Genomic DNA, 13271 nt, shown 5'->3' on the forward strand with positions numbered 1-13271 from the left:
ATTAGCAGACTTATTTACATGAAGAACTGGGAAATACAAGAAAAATGCATAACTCGTGCAGGAAATCATAATGCTGAGAAACAATATGAAACATAGAAAAACGATACATCGGATTGAGTTTTGACTAACTCTCTCACTATGGGGGTCTATTTTATACATGTCAGAAACAGTCTAACCGTTTCACCTAGGGGAGGACTTAGACAATCAAACTGACTGACTTATTTTACTAGACCGGAGTTTTAGCTTGTACTCCTGTTGCGGAGTTTTCTCTAACAGGGGAGGGGTTGTAGCAATGTCTTTTGCGGGACAGTCCTTGAGAACAATGCTTTGGCAATCCTTCAAATCCTGGGAAATGTTCTTTAAGACGGGTTTCAGTCCATTAAAAAGTTTGACATGAGAAAGGTGCACCCAGCCTTTGCGTCCTTCCAACTTCACGGCTGTACGGGTGGTGAGGAGGACCTGTCGGGGCTCTTTCCAACGAGGCTCCAGCGGACTTGATCTGTCAAAGTTGCGGACCATCACCATGGATCCTGGAACGATTTCATGCGGTGCCACCTCGGTATTGTCTGGAAATGCGGCGGCAACCTGTGAACGACATGAGTTGAGGGCAGACATCAAGGAAGCTAGGTAATCTGTCAGCATATTACTTGAAACATCGGTAATACTTCGGGGTCTAGGAGTACCCCACATGTTAGGGGGGCGGCCGAATACGACCTCATACGGGGACAGACCTGATCTGGAATGTGCGACCATGCGCATATAAAATAAAGCAACTGGCAGAGCTACTAGCCAGTCCACACCTTTTTCTTTACACACTTTTGCAATACGGATTTTCAGAGTCTGGTTATGTCTCTCTACGAGACCGGCTGCTTCAGGATGGCGTACACAATGGAACTTCCACTGGTACCCTAATAACAGGGAAACATGCTTCATGAGTTCAGATGAGAATGGCTGACCGTTATCAGAATATACGACTCTAGGGAGTCCATAACGAGGGAAAAACTCACGAACCAACTGCTTGGCAGTGGTCGCGGCTGTGTAATCTGGGACTGGATATGCTTCTGTCCACCTGGACAAAGCGCATACAACTACAAGGACATACTTGAAACCTCGACATCGCTCCATCTGAATATAATCCATCTGGAGGACTTCAAAAGGGTGGTCAGGGGGCTGGAATCCACCTTGTTCCACCGGGACACTTTTACCTGGATTAAACTGGCAACATATCATACAGGTACGGACTTTCTGCTTGGCTGCAGCTCGTAAATGCTTGTTGAACCAAATGTTCTGGATACTGTCTAACATAGCTTTTTCTCCTAAATGTGCTGGACTATGTGCGGTATTAATAATGGCTTGAACCATAGAGTCGGGGAGAAACCATGTGGCTCTACCCTTTGTTAACCATCCTTGATCTGTCTGGACCCCTCCTTGTTCGGACCATTTCTTGATTTCTTCGGGAGTAGCATGTAACTGTATGTCTATGACATCTTGTGTAGGGTATTTAACTGTCATACATGTAGTCGGATCTGGAGTATGTGTTGTAACGCACACAACAGCAAGGAACTCTTCAACATCGTCAAAGAGCTCTCCAACCCCAACGCCGGAAACAACGACATCACCCCTTCGCAAGACCTCTGCAACTCCCTCGCCTCCTACTTCCACAACAAGATCGCGGACATACACAACAGCTTCAGCACTCAACCGACGCACGCCACGACCGAACCACCGCCCCCCACCACCACCCTCCGCGCCTGGACCCCGATCAGCACCGAAGACACCATCCGCACGATGAACTCCATCCACTCCGGATCTCCGACAGACCCCTGCCCTCACCACGTCTTCAACAAGGCCGTCGCTGTCATTGCACCCCACCTGCGGGACATCATCAACACCTCCTTCGACATCGCCACCTTCCCGGAGAGCTGGAAGCATGCCGAACTCAGCGCTCTACTCAAGAAACCATCAGCAGACCCTACCGACCTCAAGAACTACCGCCCCATCTCGCTGCTCCCGTTCCCGGCCAAAGTCATCGAGAAGACCGTCAACAAGCAACTGGCCGCCTTCCTCGAGACGAACGGCTCCCTCGACCTCTCGCAATCTGGCTTCCGGGCCAACCACAGCACCGAAACCGCCCTGATCGCAGCTACAGATGACATCCGAGCCCTGCTCGACAACGGAGAAACAGTGGCCCTCATCCTCCTGGACCTCTCCGCGGCCTTCGACACTGTCTGCCACCGTACCCTAGTACAGCGCCTCAGCAACGTCGGAATCCAGGAGAAGGCACTGGAGTGGATCACCTCCTTCCTCGCCGGAAGGACACAGAGAGTCCGCCTCCCCCCGTTCAGATCGGAGGCCACCGAAGTCATCTGCGGCGTTCCTCAAGGATCCTCGCTCAGCCCAACTCTCTTCAACGTCTACATGAGCCCCCTCGCAGCCATCGCACGCCAGCACAATCTGAACATCATCTCCTACGCCGACGACACCCAGCTGATCCTCTCCCTCACTAACGACCCCGCCACCGCCAGAGCCAACCTGCACGAAGGGATGACAGACGTAGCCAAATGGATGTCGAACAGCCGCCTGAAACTGAACTCGGACAAGACGGAAGTCCTCATCCTGGGATCCTCACCCTCCGCCTGGGACGACTCCTGGTGGCCCCCCGCCCTGGGCAGCGCACCCAAACCAACAGACCACGCACGCAACCTGGGCTTCATCCTGGACTCCACCCTCTCCATGACCAGACAAGTCAACGCCGTCTCCTCGTCGTGCTTCAACATCCTGCGAATGCTACGCAAGATCTTCCGATGGATCCCCACCGAGACCAGGAAGACGGTCACCCAGGCCCTCGTCACCAGCCGCCTGGACTACGGTAACTCCCTCTACGCCGGAACCACCGCCAAACTCCAGAAGAGACTCCAGCGGATCCAGAACACCTCAGCACGACTCATCCTGGACATCCCCCGCCGCAGCCACATCTCCGGACACCTGAGAGACCTGCACTGGCTCCCGGTCAACAAGAGAATCACCTTCCGGCTCCTCACCCACGCACACAAAGCCCTACACAACCAAGGACCAGGATACCTCAACAGCCGCCTCAACTTCTACACTCCCACGCGCCAGCTTCGATCGACCAGCCACGCCCTCGCCGCCGTCCCCCGCATCCGAAGAGCCACCACAGGAGGAAGGTCCTTCTCCTACCTGGCCGCCAAGACTTGGAACTCCCTTCCAACCCACCTCCGCCTGACCCAGGACCACCTCGCCTTCAGGAAGCAGCTCAAGACCTGGCTGTTTGAGCAGTAGCGGACCCCCCCCACCCCCCCCCCCCAGCGCCTTGAGACCCTCCGGGTGAGTAGTGCGCTATACAAATGCTCTGATTGATTGATTGATTGATAAGCTTGGCTGTGCGATCTGCTAGATCATTACCTTGAGAAATAATGTCAGTAACTTCCGTATGTGCTTTGCACTTCATGATAGCAATAGATGTCGGTAAATGTATGGCATCTAACAGAGCTTGAATAAGGAGACCATGCTGAATCTTGGTTCCATGAGAAGTCATGAAACCTCTCTCCTGCCAGAGCACTCCGAAGTCGTGTACGACTCCAAATGCGTAGCGTGAATCTGTGTAAACATTAACTTTCAAGTTCTTGGCGTGTATGCAGGCTTGTGTCAGAGCAACTAGCTCTGCTGCTTGAGCGGACAGGGTGTCAATACGGTGTGTTTCAATAACTTCGGTGTCAGTAGTCACTGCATACGCGGCGACTAGTTCTCCTGTACTTGTTCTTAGGCATGAACCATCCACATAAAGTGTCAGGTCGGGGTCTGGTAACGGAATATCTGTCAGATCTTGTCTTGGCTTTGTCGTAATGTTAACTACTTCCACGCAATCATGTGTGGCTGGATTTGAATTAACTGATGGTAACAGTGTAGCAGGATTCAGGATGTTGCAGCGTCTGATTTCTATGTGTGGCTGGAACAGTGTCAATTCATAACCTGTTAAACGTGCAATTGTCAAGTGCTGAGTTTGTGTTCGGTTTAAAAGAACTTCCACGGAATGTGGAACTTGTACTGTCAAGGTATGTCCTAAGACTATGGAATCACTTTGTCTGATAGCTAGTGCTGTGGCTGCAACTGACTTGAGGCACACAGGCAGAGCCTGGGCTACAGGATCTAATGTGCTCGAAAAATAAGCACAGGGCTTGTATTGTCCTGCTTGATCTTGTGTGAGAACAGATAATGCTGTACCTTCACGTTCAGTGACGAAAAGTGTAAAAGGCTTACTGTAGTTCGGTGTAGCTAGAACTGGAGCTTGGCATAGGGCTTTCTTTAACTCATTGAAACTAAGTGTATGTTCAGATGTCCAAGGGAGGACAGTCGATACGGCTGCCTCCTGTGTCGTTAACTGTATCAGTGGCTTTGCTAGAAATGCATACTGAGGAATCCATTGTCTGCAGTAAGAAGTGAGGCCAATAAAAGCACGTACCTCCTTCTGGGTCTTGGGCTGAGGAAGACTCGCTATTAACTGGATACGGTCTGGTGTCAACTGCCTACCCCTCTTGGACAGTAAGTGTCCTAAGTAGACCACTTGCTGGACACAGAATTGAAGCTTAGAAGGGGACACCTTGTGCCCCATCTCGGCTAGGAAATACAAAACTGTAAGTGATGCTCGCTCGCAAGCACGTTCAGAACGGGCTGTGATCAGTAGATCATCGACATACTGGAGCAGGGCAGTGTCAGTTGGCATGTGAATGTTGTCTAGTTGTCTCTTGAGTGCTTGACTGTAAATACTAGGACTTTCTGTGAAGCCTTGAGGAGCTCGTGTAAACATATAGCTCCTTCCATTTAAACAAAATCCGAAAAGGAACTGGCTGTCTGGATGAATAGGGACACTGAAAAATGCGTTCTTGAGGTCTATGACAGTAAAGAACGTGGCTTCGGAATCAATGGCCGTTAATAGGGAAGAGATGTCTGGGACAACTGGGTACTGCGGAATAATACATTTATTAAGCTCTCGTAGGTCAATCACTAATCGATATACTGGGGTTGCATTTGGATCAGTACGTTTCATGACTGGAATGATCGGAGAATTACATACATTGGAGTCAGTTTCTACAACCACTCCTTGAGCCATAAGCTCGTCAATAATTTTGGATAAGGCTGCTACAGCCTCAGGTGGCAATCTGTACTGTCTGATTCGCGGTAACACTACACCTGGCTTGAGAGTCACACGATAGGGTGTGATTTGCATGTAACCTACATCAGTTGGACCTTGCGCCCATAAGTGCTGCGGAACATTAGACAGTCTTGAATCAAAATCTCGTAATACATAGTGACCCTTGAAGTCACGTAGGAACAATCGTATTCCCTCTGGGGAACAGCATATAACTGCACCTAACTCTTTCAGTGTTTTAATGCCTAATAGATTTTCTGGACATGACTTAGTAAGTAACAGATCAGTAGTACGGGACAATGGACCTACTTCTAGAGTAACTGGCTTTGAAATCTCATTTACGATAGGTTTTCCTGAAAATCCAAGGGAAACATTTCTTGAGCCTGAGAGCGGAGCCCCTGGAACTTCGGCGTGACTAATTGTGGTCCTACTTGCCCCTGTATCAATCAAAAACTTTCTGTCTTTCCCTAATACTTGACTGTGAACATAGGGACCTTCTTGATCTACAGGTATCTCGATGAGAGGCAAGCCTACCTCCCTCTCTAGGCTGTTTCATGAATACTGCTGGTACTCTGGATACTCAGACTGTGCATACTGGTACATCTGCGATGTAACATGCTGTGTTGCAGCAATAGGCTGCGGTGCTGTAACTGTCTGTGGTGCATTCTGTGGCTGAGGAATCTGTGAAACTTGTTCTTGTCTAGGCGGACGTGGTCTTTCTTTAGTCTTACCGGTAGCTATGTTGTGTTTCAGAACTGCACACTCATTTATAAAATGACCTGGCTGTTTACAATAATTGCAATTCCCTTTAACGGGAGCTGCAGGATGACTGGCTTGATTCGGACCCCTCTTCTGACTGTCTTGAGGAACAGATTGTGCAACTAGTACTTTCATTTTCGTGTCTTTCATACGTTTTCTCTCGTGTTCTTGCTCTTCTCTGATTCTATTCTGGTGGTATTGGAGCATCTGCAACATCTGGGACGGGGTATTAGCTTGCCAGGTACTTTCGACTTTCAAAACTCGATTTTTAATTTGTGGGCTTGAATTCTCGACTAATTTAGTAACAAAAAGGTGAGGGTATGACTCACTACTCGTCTTGAGGCCACTGTTGATACTGAAACATTTTTCAAATCTAGAATAAAAATCACTAATATCCTCATCTTGCTTCTGTTTACAGGCTGAGATTGCATCCCAGTCTTCTTTTCTAGTTGTCAATAATCTAGGTAAAACTTGTATTAATAATTCTGGTAATTCTTTACATTTATCTCCAAGACCGGTACCTGGTACTCGTGCCTTGTCTTCAGCTTCTAGAACTGCCCAATCGATCTTTTTCTCTCCCACCTCCCATTCTTTTTCCTTGAGCTTTTCATACACCCCTGCGGGCAGCAGAACCTTTAACATTTTAATTATATCTGGGTACGTGTATTCCCCCATAAGGAGCATGTCTTTTAATTCTCTATGGAACCCTGCTGGATCTTTGTCATGACAGGGAATTAATTTCTTCATCTCGAGGAGTTCCATCTTTGTTATTGGAGTGTATACAAACACTCGTTCTAGTTCGCCACCCGTTCCTTTAACTGGGTGGACTTCTCGTAACGGATTCTGTCTCTCCATGTAAAATGGTTTACCTTCTGGAGGTGAGGCATGAACAAAATGCGGGTTCAAAAACGTTCTATATTTGTGACGCTGTTCTAGAATGACACTAATTAAGTCGGTACCTAGACCTTTCCATCTATACTGGAGTAACTCGTTCAGGACATCATGTAACGGACCTGGATCAGAGTGCTGACCCTCATACAATGTAATGAGGTGCTGGATCATATACATACCCACCAGTCGTTGTTCGGCTGGGGGCATTTTCAGAAACATTTGTGCCACTATTTCGTCTGGAAAAGTGGTAGAATCAGTAATCCATCGGACTGCTGATCGGGCTAGTTCTTGTTCATGCATGGTACTTAACTCACTGTAACCGATTCGTGATTTCAGAATGTGATCGGTAGCTTGGAATACTTGTTCTAGTGAACCTTGTTCTGGTGCTGGATGATGGAAAATAGACTTGTGTTCTAGGCGTAAATGGCGATCTGGAAATCTAGATTTTCCTACATACGCTATTCTGGCGGGATTCTCGTCCTCTACCTCTTCAGTATCAGAGTTACTTTCTTTCTCGCTTACTTGTGCTGCTTTACGTTGTTCGTGTATCTTTATTATTTCTCTACGGATTTTCTTGTACATACGCTCCACAGCACCGACGGTCTTGTGCTTACCCTCGGCTATATTATCACTCCACCTTGTCAGGGTTCTCATTTCGACCGGATCTTTAGACGGGTAATCTTGTTCTCTTATTAGACAATTGATCAGAAACTTTAATATCATGAGCTGGATCTCGGCTTTCCTTTGAGACATGGCCTCGCTAATACTTTCTGGATCATCCCCTGTACGGATGAAACAATATATTCTGTCTAGATCTTCTTTCATATTCGGTAAGGTGACTAGATACTCGGCCACCTTTCTTACGCGGAATGAATATAAAACCATATTATCCTCGCCTGGGACTGGATCATAGCCGCATTCGGCAAGGGATTTTCTTATTTCTGCCACAGTCTGATGTCTAGGCGTACGCTGTGACGCTTGTGCATGTAATTCGGCTGTCGTTAAACGCTTGTGTGGCGGCGGGGTTTGAGGAGTACCTCCCCCTGCGGCCCCTAAACTAGAGTCTAGGTCTACTGAGGCTCTTCGTCCTGGCAGAGTGGGAAATGGAAATGCAGGCTGGACTTGTATGGCGGGCTGGACCGGGGGTACCGTAACAGGTACTCCGGTGTCTGGAGGAGCGGGAAGTGCCTGATTTACAGGGACTGGCGGAGCGCGAACAGGATTTGCATATTCTGGGACTGTGTCGTCCAAATAGGACGAAATAAAAATATCAGCTGCGGTCTGTTTGTGAAGTAGCTTGGTCGGAACTAATGGTGGCGGGAAATTACTGGATGCCTCTGGGGTCGCTTTTGGCAAGCCCTCGGCAAGGAGAGGATACATACCCCTATTAAGGGCATGCCTCTGTCTGTCTGACTGTTCGGCTTTGACTTGTTCACCAATCTCGATTAGTTCTTTTTCTTGGGCTCGTTCCAAGGATTCTCTACTTAATTCTGACTTTCTGATTTCTTTTTCGGTTCTTTTATGAGATTCTTTACGCCATAACTCGATGGCATCTTTCTGTGACTGTCTGGCTTTCTTTTTCCATAATGCTTCTTCTACTCGCATGATGCACTCGGCATCCCATGTACCCGATACGGGCCATCTATATTTTTCTTCTAACTGTTTGGTATACTCTACCCATAAATCTAGATACAATATGGCGCTTATGCCATGCTTCTGATACATAAAATGACCTGGACTGTCCCTCGGCGGAACAGGAACTGCTTCTTCTAACAAACCCTTTCTAGTTTTTAGCTGACGTAATCTCGAAAAGAGAGACATTGTAAACTTGAATCGGAACACAATACAATACACGAGGAACAATAACAATTGGGAGAACAATTCAGGCATACCACGACATTGGAAATACATTGAACAACATCATAACATAACAGTTCGGACAGAATATTACCTGGAATACTGAAAGCAGAAACACAAGAATTTCTCGAGAACGGAACAGACTAGAGTTACTGGATGCACTGCTGAAACAGTACGGAACATACCGGTCCCATAAAGGGACGCATCAAGACCCGTATCCACCTAGGTGAACACTTCGTTTGTGAGTCTGTGTACCACCAACCCACGGACCAGAGTCAATTTAGATTGACCCTGTCTAGATACTACCCCAGTAATGGTACTCACCGGGCAGCAAGAACGGAAGGCCTCGGATCGGACTGGACTGCTACGACGACGGACGACGAACTTCGGACTTCAGTTACGGGTGGGCCTCCAGATACCTCGGACCTTGGACTCTTGGCTTGGGCTCTGGTCGGGACTCGCCGCGTTCCTCCACCGTCTCGTTTGGATGCTGGACCGCCTCCTCCGTCTCCTCCGTGGGCCTGAGGGATACTTGAAGCAGAAATATCTGCCGGTGCACAGAAGAGTTCCGTCACGACTGCAGAGGGTCAGGGGGTCGGCGTGGCTTCACCGACGCGTGGGGAAAGGGCAAGTCCCTATTCGGGCGCCATTATGTGGTAAATAAATAAATAATACCTCTCTTTTTGACTAGACATATATCATAACAGATAGCTCAATAAATAAGAGTCAAGATTCGAGGTAGTAGGAGTTTTGCAGGTTTAATACAGCATAAGGACAGGAACAGGACAACCTGCATAGGAATAGGATGGCAGGGCCCAGCAGCTGCTGGGGCTGGATCTGGGATGAGCGCGCTGACTTTTAATAACAATACATGAGCATATATACATAACGCAAACACATAGCATTACATTGCAGTAGGCGTAGCAGTGGGTGGAGCAGAAGGCGTGACGCGTAGCAGTCGCGAAAGATAAGGGCGAAAGTAGGTGTAACTGGGCGTATACATAGACATGTGATGCAAACGTAACAGAATATGTCATGAATAGGGCGGAAACCATGGAGGGGGCTACCTAAGGAGCCGGGACCTCTAACCTGATGGTGCGCGCAAACTAGCAATGACGTATCACTAGGAGAAGCTGGGGGCTATGAACTCTGTGCTAGGAGCAGAGACTGAAGTCTGGAGAGTCAGGGCGACATGTACCTAAACAGTATCTAGTATCTGATGTTTAGAGAACATGTTGATATAAACTAGAAGTCAGGAGGGGAAAGGCTGACTTGATTCTAAGACTGGACCATGCATTATTCTACATGTAGTGCGTGTTGAAGAATATTAAATGACCATTAAATGCAGTATTTCTCTAACGTGGAGACGTGAAGGCTAGACAATGACGGAAACTATTGATGCAGTTCAGTAACTTAGGAATGCAGAGAAGGAGGACTGAACTGATAACTGGAACTATAACATACTTTTGGCAGACTCAGAGGCAGAGCCAGGCTGGACCGGGCACTGCGAGGCAGGAAGTAAGTGAAGGGTCGAGGATACAGGTGGGGGCTGTATCGCTCCTCAGCGAGGCTTCAGGAGACAGGAGCTGAATCTGGTGTCCAGGCCCTTTTGAGGCCTAGAAACGGGGACTTTATAATGGAATAACGTGCACACTGAGAAACGTGGCAACGTAGCTTTACATAGGCCTGATATTCGTAGTATTCACGAGGGCTGGAAACTGGCATACTAGAGGTGGACACAACTGTAATTGCGTCATTAATCGGACATGGGGAATACATATGCATATTTAATCATGCACACATAACATATGATGGATGACACGTAGGGACACAGAACATGGCAAAATTTACTTTTCCACAATGCAGTGTCTGGTTTCTTTCAAACCTCCCTGCTACAATCCACTATCTCCTGTCTGGGGAGGTGGGACACCTCCCTGCGACAGGAAACCCGTTGTCCAGGACCCCTTGGCTGAGTTTTGGTCAGTTGCAGGGGGTCAGACCCGTGTCTGTGGCAGAAGCATCCATTTTGTGGATCTGAGGCTCTTTTAAAAATCAACCGCATTTCAGTAAAGTAACATGTCTTCTCCCTCTAGAGGGGTGGAATGCTATCCCCGTCGCCAGAACTGGCGAGGGGATAGTATTCCAAATCGTATGACACCTTACACGACATGTTTTGATAAAGCCAAACCAAAGTTGCTATATAACCGCGAGGATTATAATGCACTTAATAGTATATGGTATGGCATTATCCTGGAACAGCTTAGGGAGTTGTTCCCGACAGCTGCAGACAGGCCAGGTGAGTGATCAGCCAGTTGTGTCAATTTAAGAACCAGCCAGGGGTGGCAAAAGATATGCTGCAGCCCCTGGTAGGCCTTGGTGGCACCTATGCCCTGAGCACCTATAGTGCATGGTACAGGGGCTGACAAGGAGTCCATTTCCAATTGTGGTATGTACCTATAGCACATGTATTACTAATTTAGAGAGAGAACAGCAGGCTGGGGGTCTGATTAGAAGGCCCACAGCCTCAGTAAGTCGAAAACCAGTGAAGCAAAAAGCAAAAATTTGGGGTGACCATAGGATAGCAGACCCTACTCTCCTACACACTGTTTAAGCCCCATTCACCGTCAAGATCAGATCTGTTCCCACAGAAACTTTGTGGCCTTTCCTATTCATACCTCAGTGCCTTTCTTTGCTCTTTGTAGGCATTACCAGATCGATTTTTAGTCATTATCAAATTCTAAATGTTGCAAAAACATTGCACGTTAAAAATAAAGTTAGTATACAAGAGCTAGGCCATATTTTACTACTAAACAGGCAGCCACAAGTGCAGTTACCTTGCAGACAACAGGGTCATGATGCAGTAGCACCGGGTCCAAAAGTTGTCAGAACTCTTCTAAACACCTAATATTGCTATATTTTATAACTAAACAGGCAGTAATCAGTGCAGTTATCTAGCAAGCACTAGGGTCACGATTTCAATAGTGCAGCAGGTGCAGTGGCACAGGGACCAAAAGGTACAGGCACCCACTAAACACATAATATTGATATATTTTATTCCTAAACAAGCAACCAAAAAAGTTCAGTTACCTTGCAGACAACAGGGTCATGATTTGAATAGTGCAGCAGGTGCAGAAGCACCGGGTCCAAAAGTTATCAGAACTCCTCTTAACACCTACTCTTGCTATATTTTACAACTAAACAGGCAGTCACAACAAGTGAAGTTAATTAGCAAGCGCCAGAGTCATGATTTTAATAGTGCAGCAGGTGCAGGGGCACAGAGACTAAAAGCTCCAGGCAGCCCAATAAACACAGATTATTGCTATATTTTACAACAAAATAGACAGTCACAGGTGTAGTTATCTTTCAGGCACTAGAGTCATAATTTGAATGGTGCAGCAGATGCAGTGGCACCGGGCCAAAACGTTGTCAGAACTCCTCTAAACACCTAATATTGCTATATTTCACTACTAAACAGGCAGTAACAATTACAGTTACCTCGCAATTTAAAGGGGCTTGATTTAAGTGGTGCAGGAAGTGTAGTGGCACCAGGGCCGAAAGGAGTCATACCTCCATTAAACACCTATTATTGCTATATTTTACTACCAAACAACTAGGGTAATGACTTTAATAGTGCAGCAGGTGCATTGGTGCAAGAACCAAAAGCTCCAAGCACCCCACTAAACATCAAATATTGCTATATTTTATTCCTACACAGGCAATAGAAAGTGCAGTTACCTTGCAGACAAAAGAGTCATGATCTGAATGGTGCAGCAGGTGTAGTAGCACCAGGCCCAAAAGTTGTCAGAACTCCTCTAAACATATAACATTGCTATATGTGACTACTAAACAGGTAGTCAAAAGTGCAGTTACCTTGTAGACAACAGGGGCATGATGTGAATGATGCATAAGGTGCAGTGGCACTAGGCCCAGAAGTTATCAGAACTCCTCTACACATATAATATTCCTTTTACATCAATGAATATCACTATTAACAGCACAATATATTGCTTTTTTATACATAAACAAGTCAAAACACTTTAATAGATTTTCTAGAACTTATATTGTACAACTACTCAGCAAGCTACAACTTACAACAAAAAACAGCTTATTAATAATTCGATAGGTGAAACCTAATGCAGTTACCAATGCTTGTTGTTCCTCTGTCCCCTTCTGCCTTGGTTCTACACCTCCTACCAGCCCCCCTTGCTCTCTCTCCCACCTCCCTTCCTCAGGTGGAATACCCTGCCAGTTTCTATTCCCCCAGCTCCGGACTCACCTTGGTATCCTGAGATCCGCTGACCAGCAGCCCATCTGCCAGGGCCAGGCACCAGACGGGGCCATTGTGTCCGAATAATGTCCTGGAGCAGACCCCCAATCGAATATTCCAGATCTGGAAAGGGAAACAAAGCCTGTTCACCAGCAGCTAGGCAGCAGTTTCAATGACCAAGGCATGCGGGCAGCAGGAGAGCAAAGAGCCTGGCATCCACAGCGCCCAGGTATCCCTAGGGGCAACAGTGCTGCGCTATACAAATGCTGATTGATTGGCACAGTATGCAGGTTGGCATACAATCTTTTGTGCTGGCTACTGACGGCTTGG

At 47.3% G+C, this 13271-nt stretch overlaps 1 protein-coding gene across 1 annotated transcript in view; it reads right to left on the minus strand.

Annotated features, from left to right (window-relative positions):
- Positions 1-13271, minus strand: part of LOC144826369 (uncharacterized) — a 377712-nt gene that overhangs the window by 183972 nt on the left and 180469 nt on the right. Inside the window, exon 13 of the mRNA XM_078684697.1 lies at positions 12951-13064. Within this exon, the coding sequence (XP_078540823.1) occupies positions 12951-13064 (114 nt within the window). The remainder of the gene's footprint in view (positions 1-12950; positions 13065-13271) is intronic.

The sequence above is a fragment of the Lissotriton helveticus genome, chromosome 3_2, assembly GCF_964261635.1.
Source record: "Lissotriton helveticus chromosome 3_2, aLisHel1.1, whole genome shotgun sequence".
Classification (NCBI taxonomy): Eukaryota; Metazoa; Chordata; class Amphibia; order Caudata; family Salamandridae; genus Lissotriton; species Lissotriton helveticus.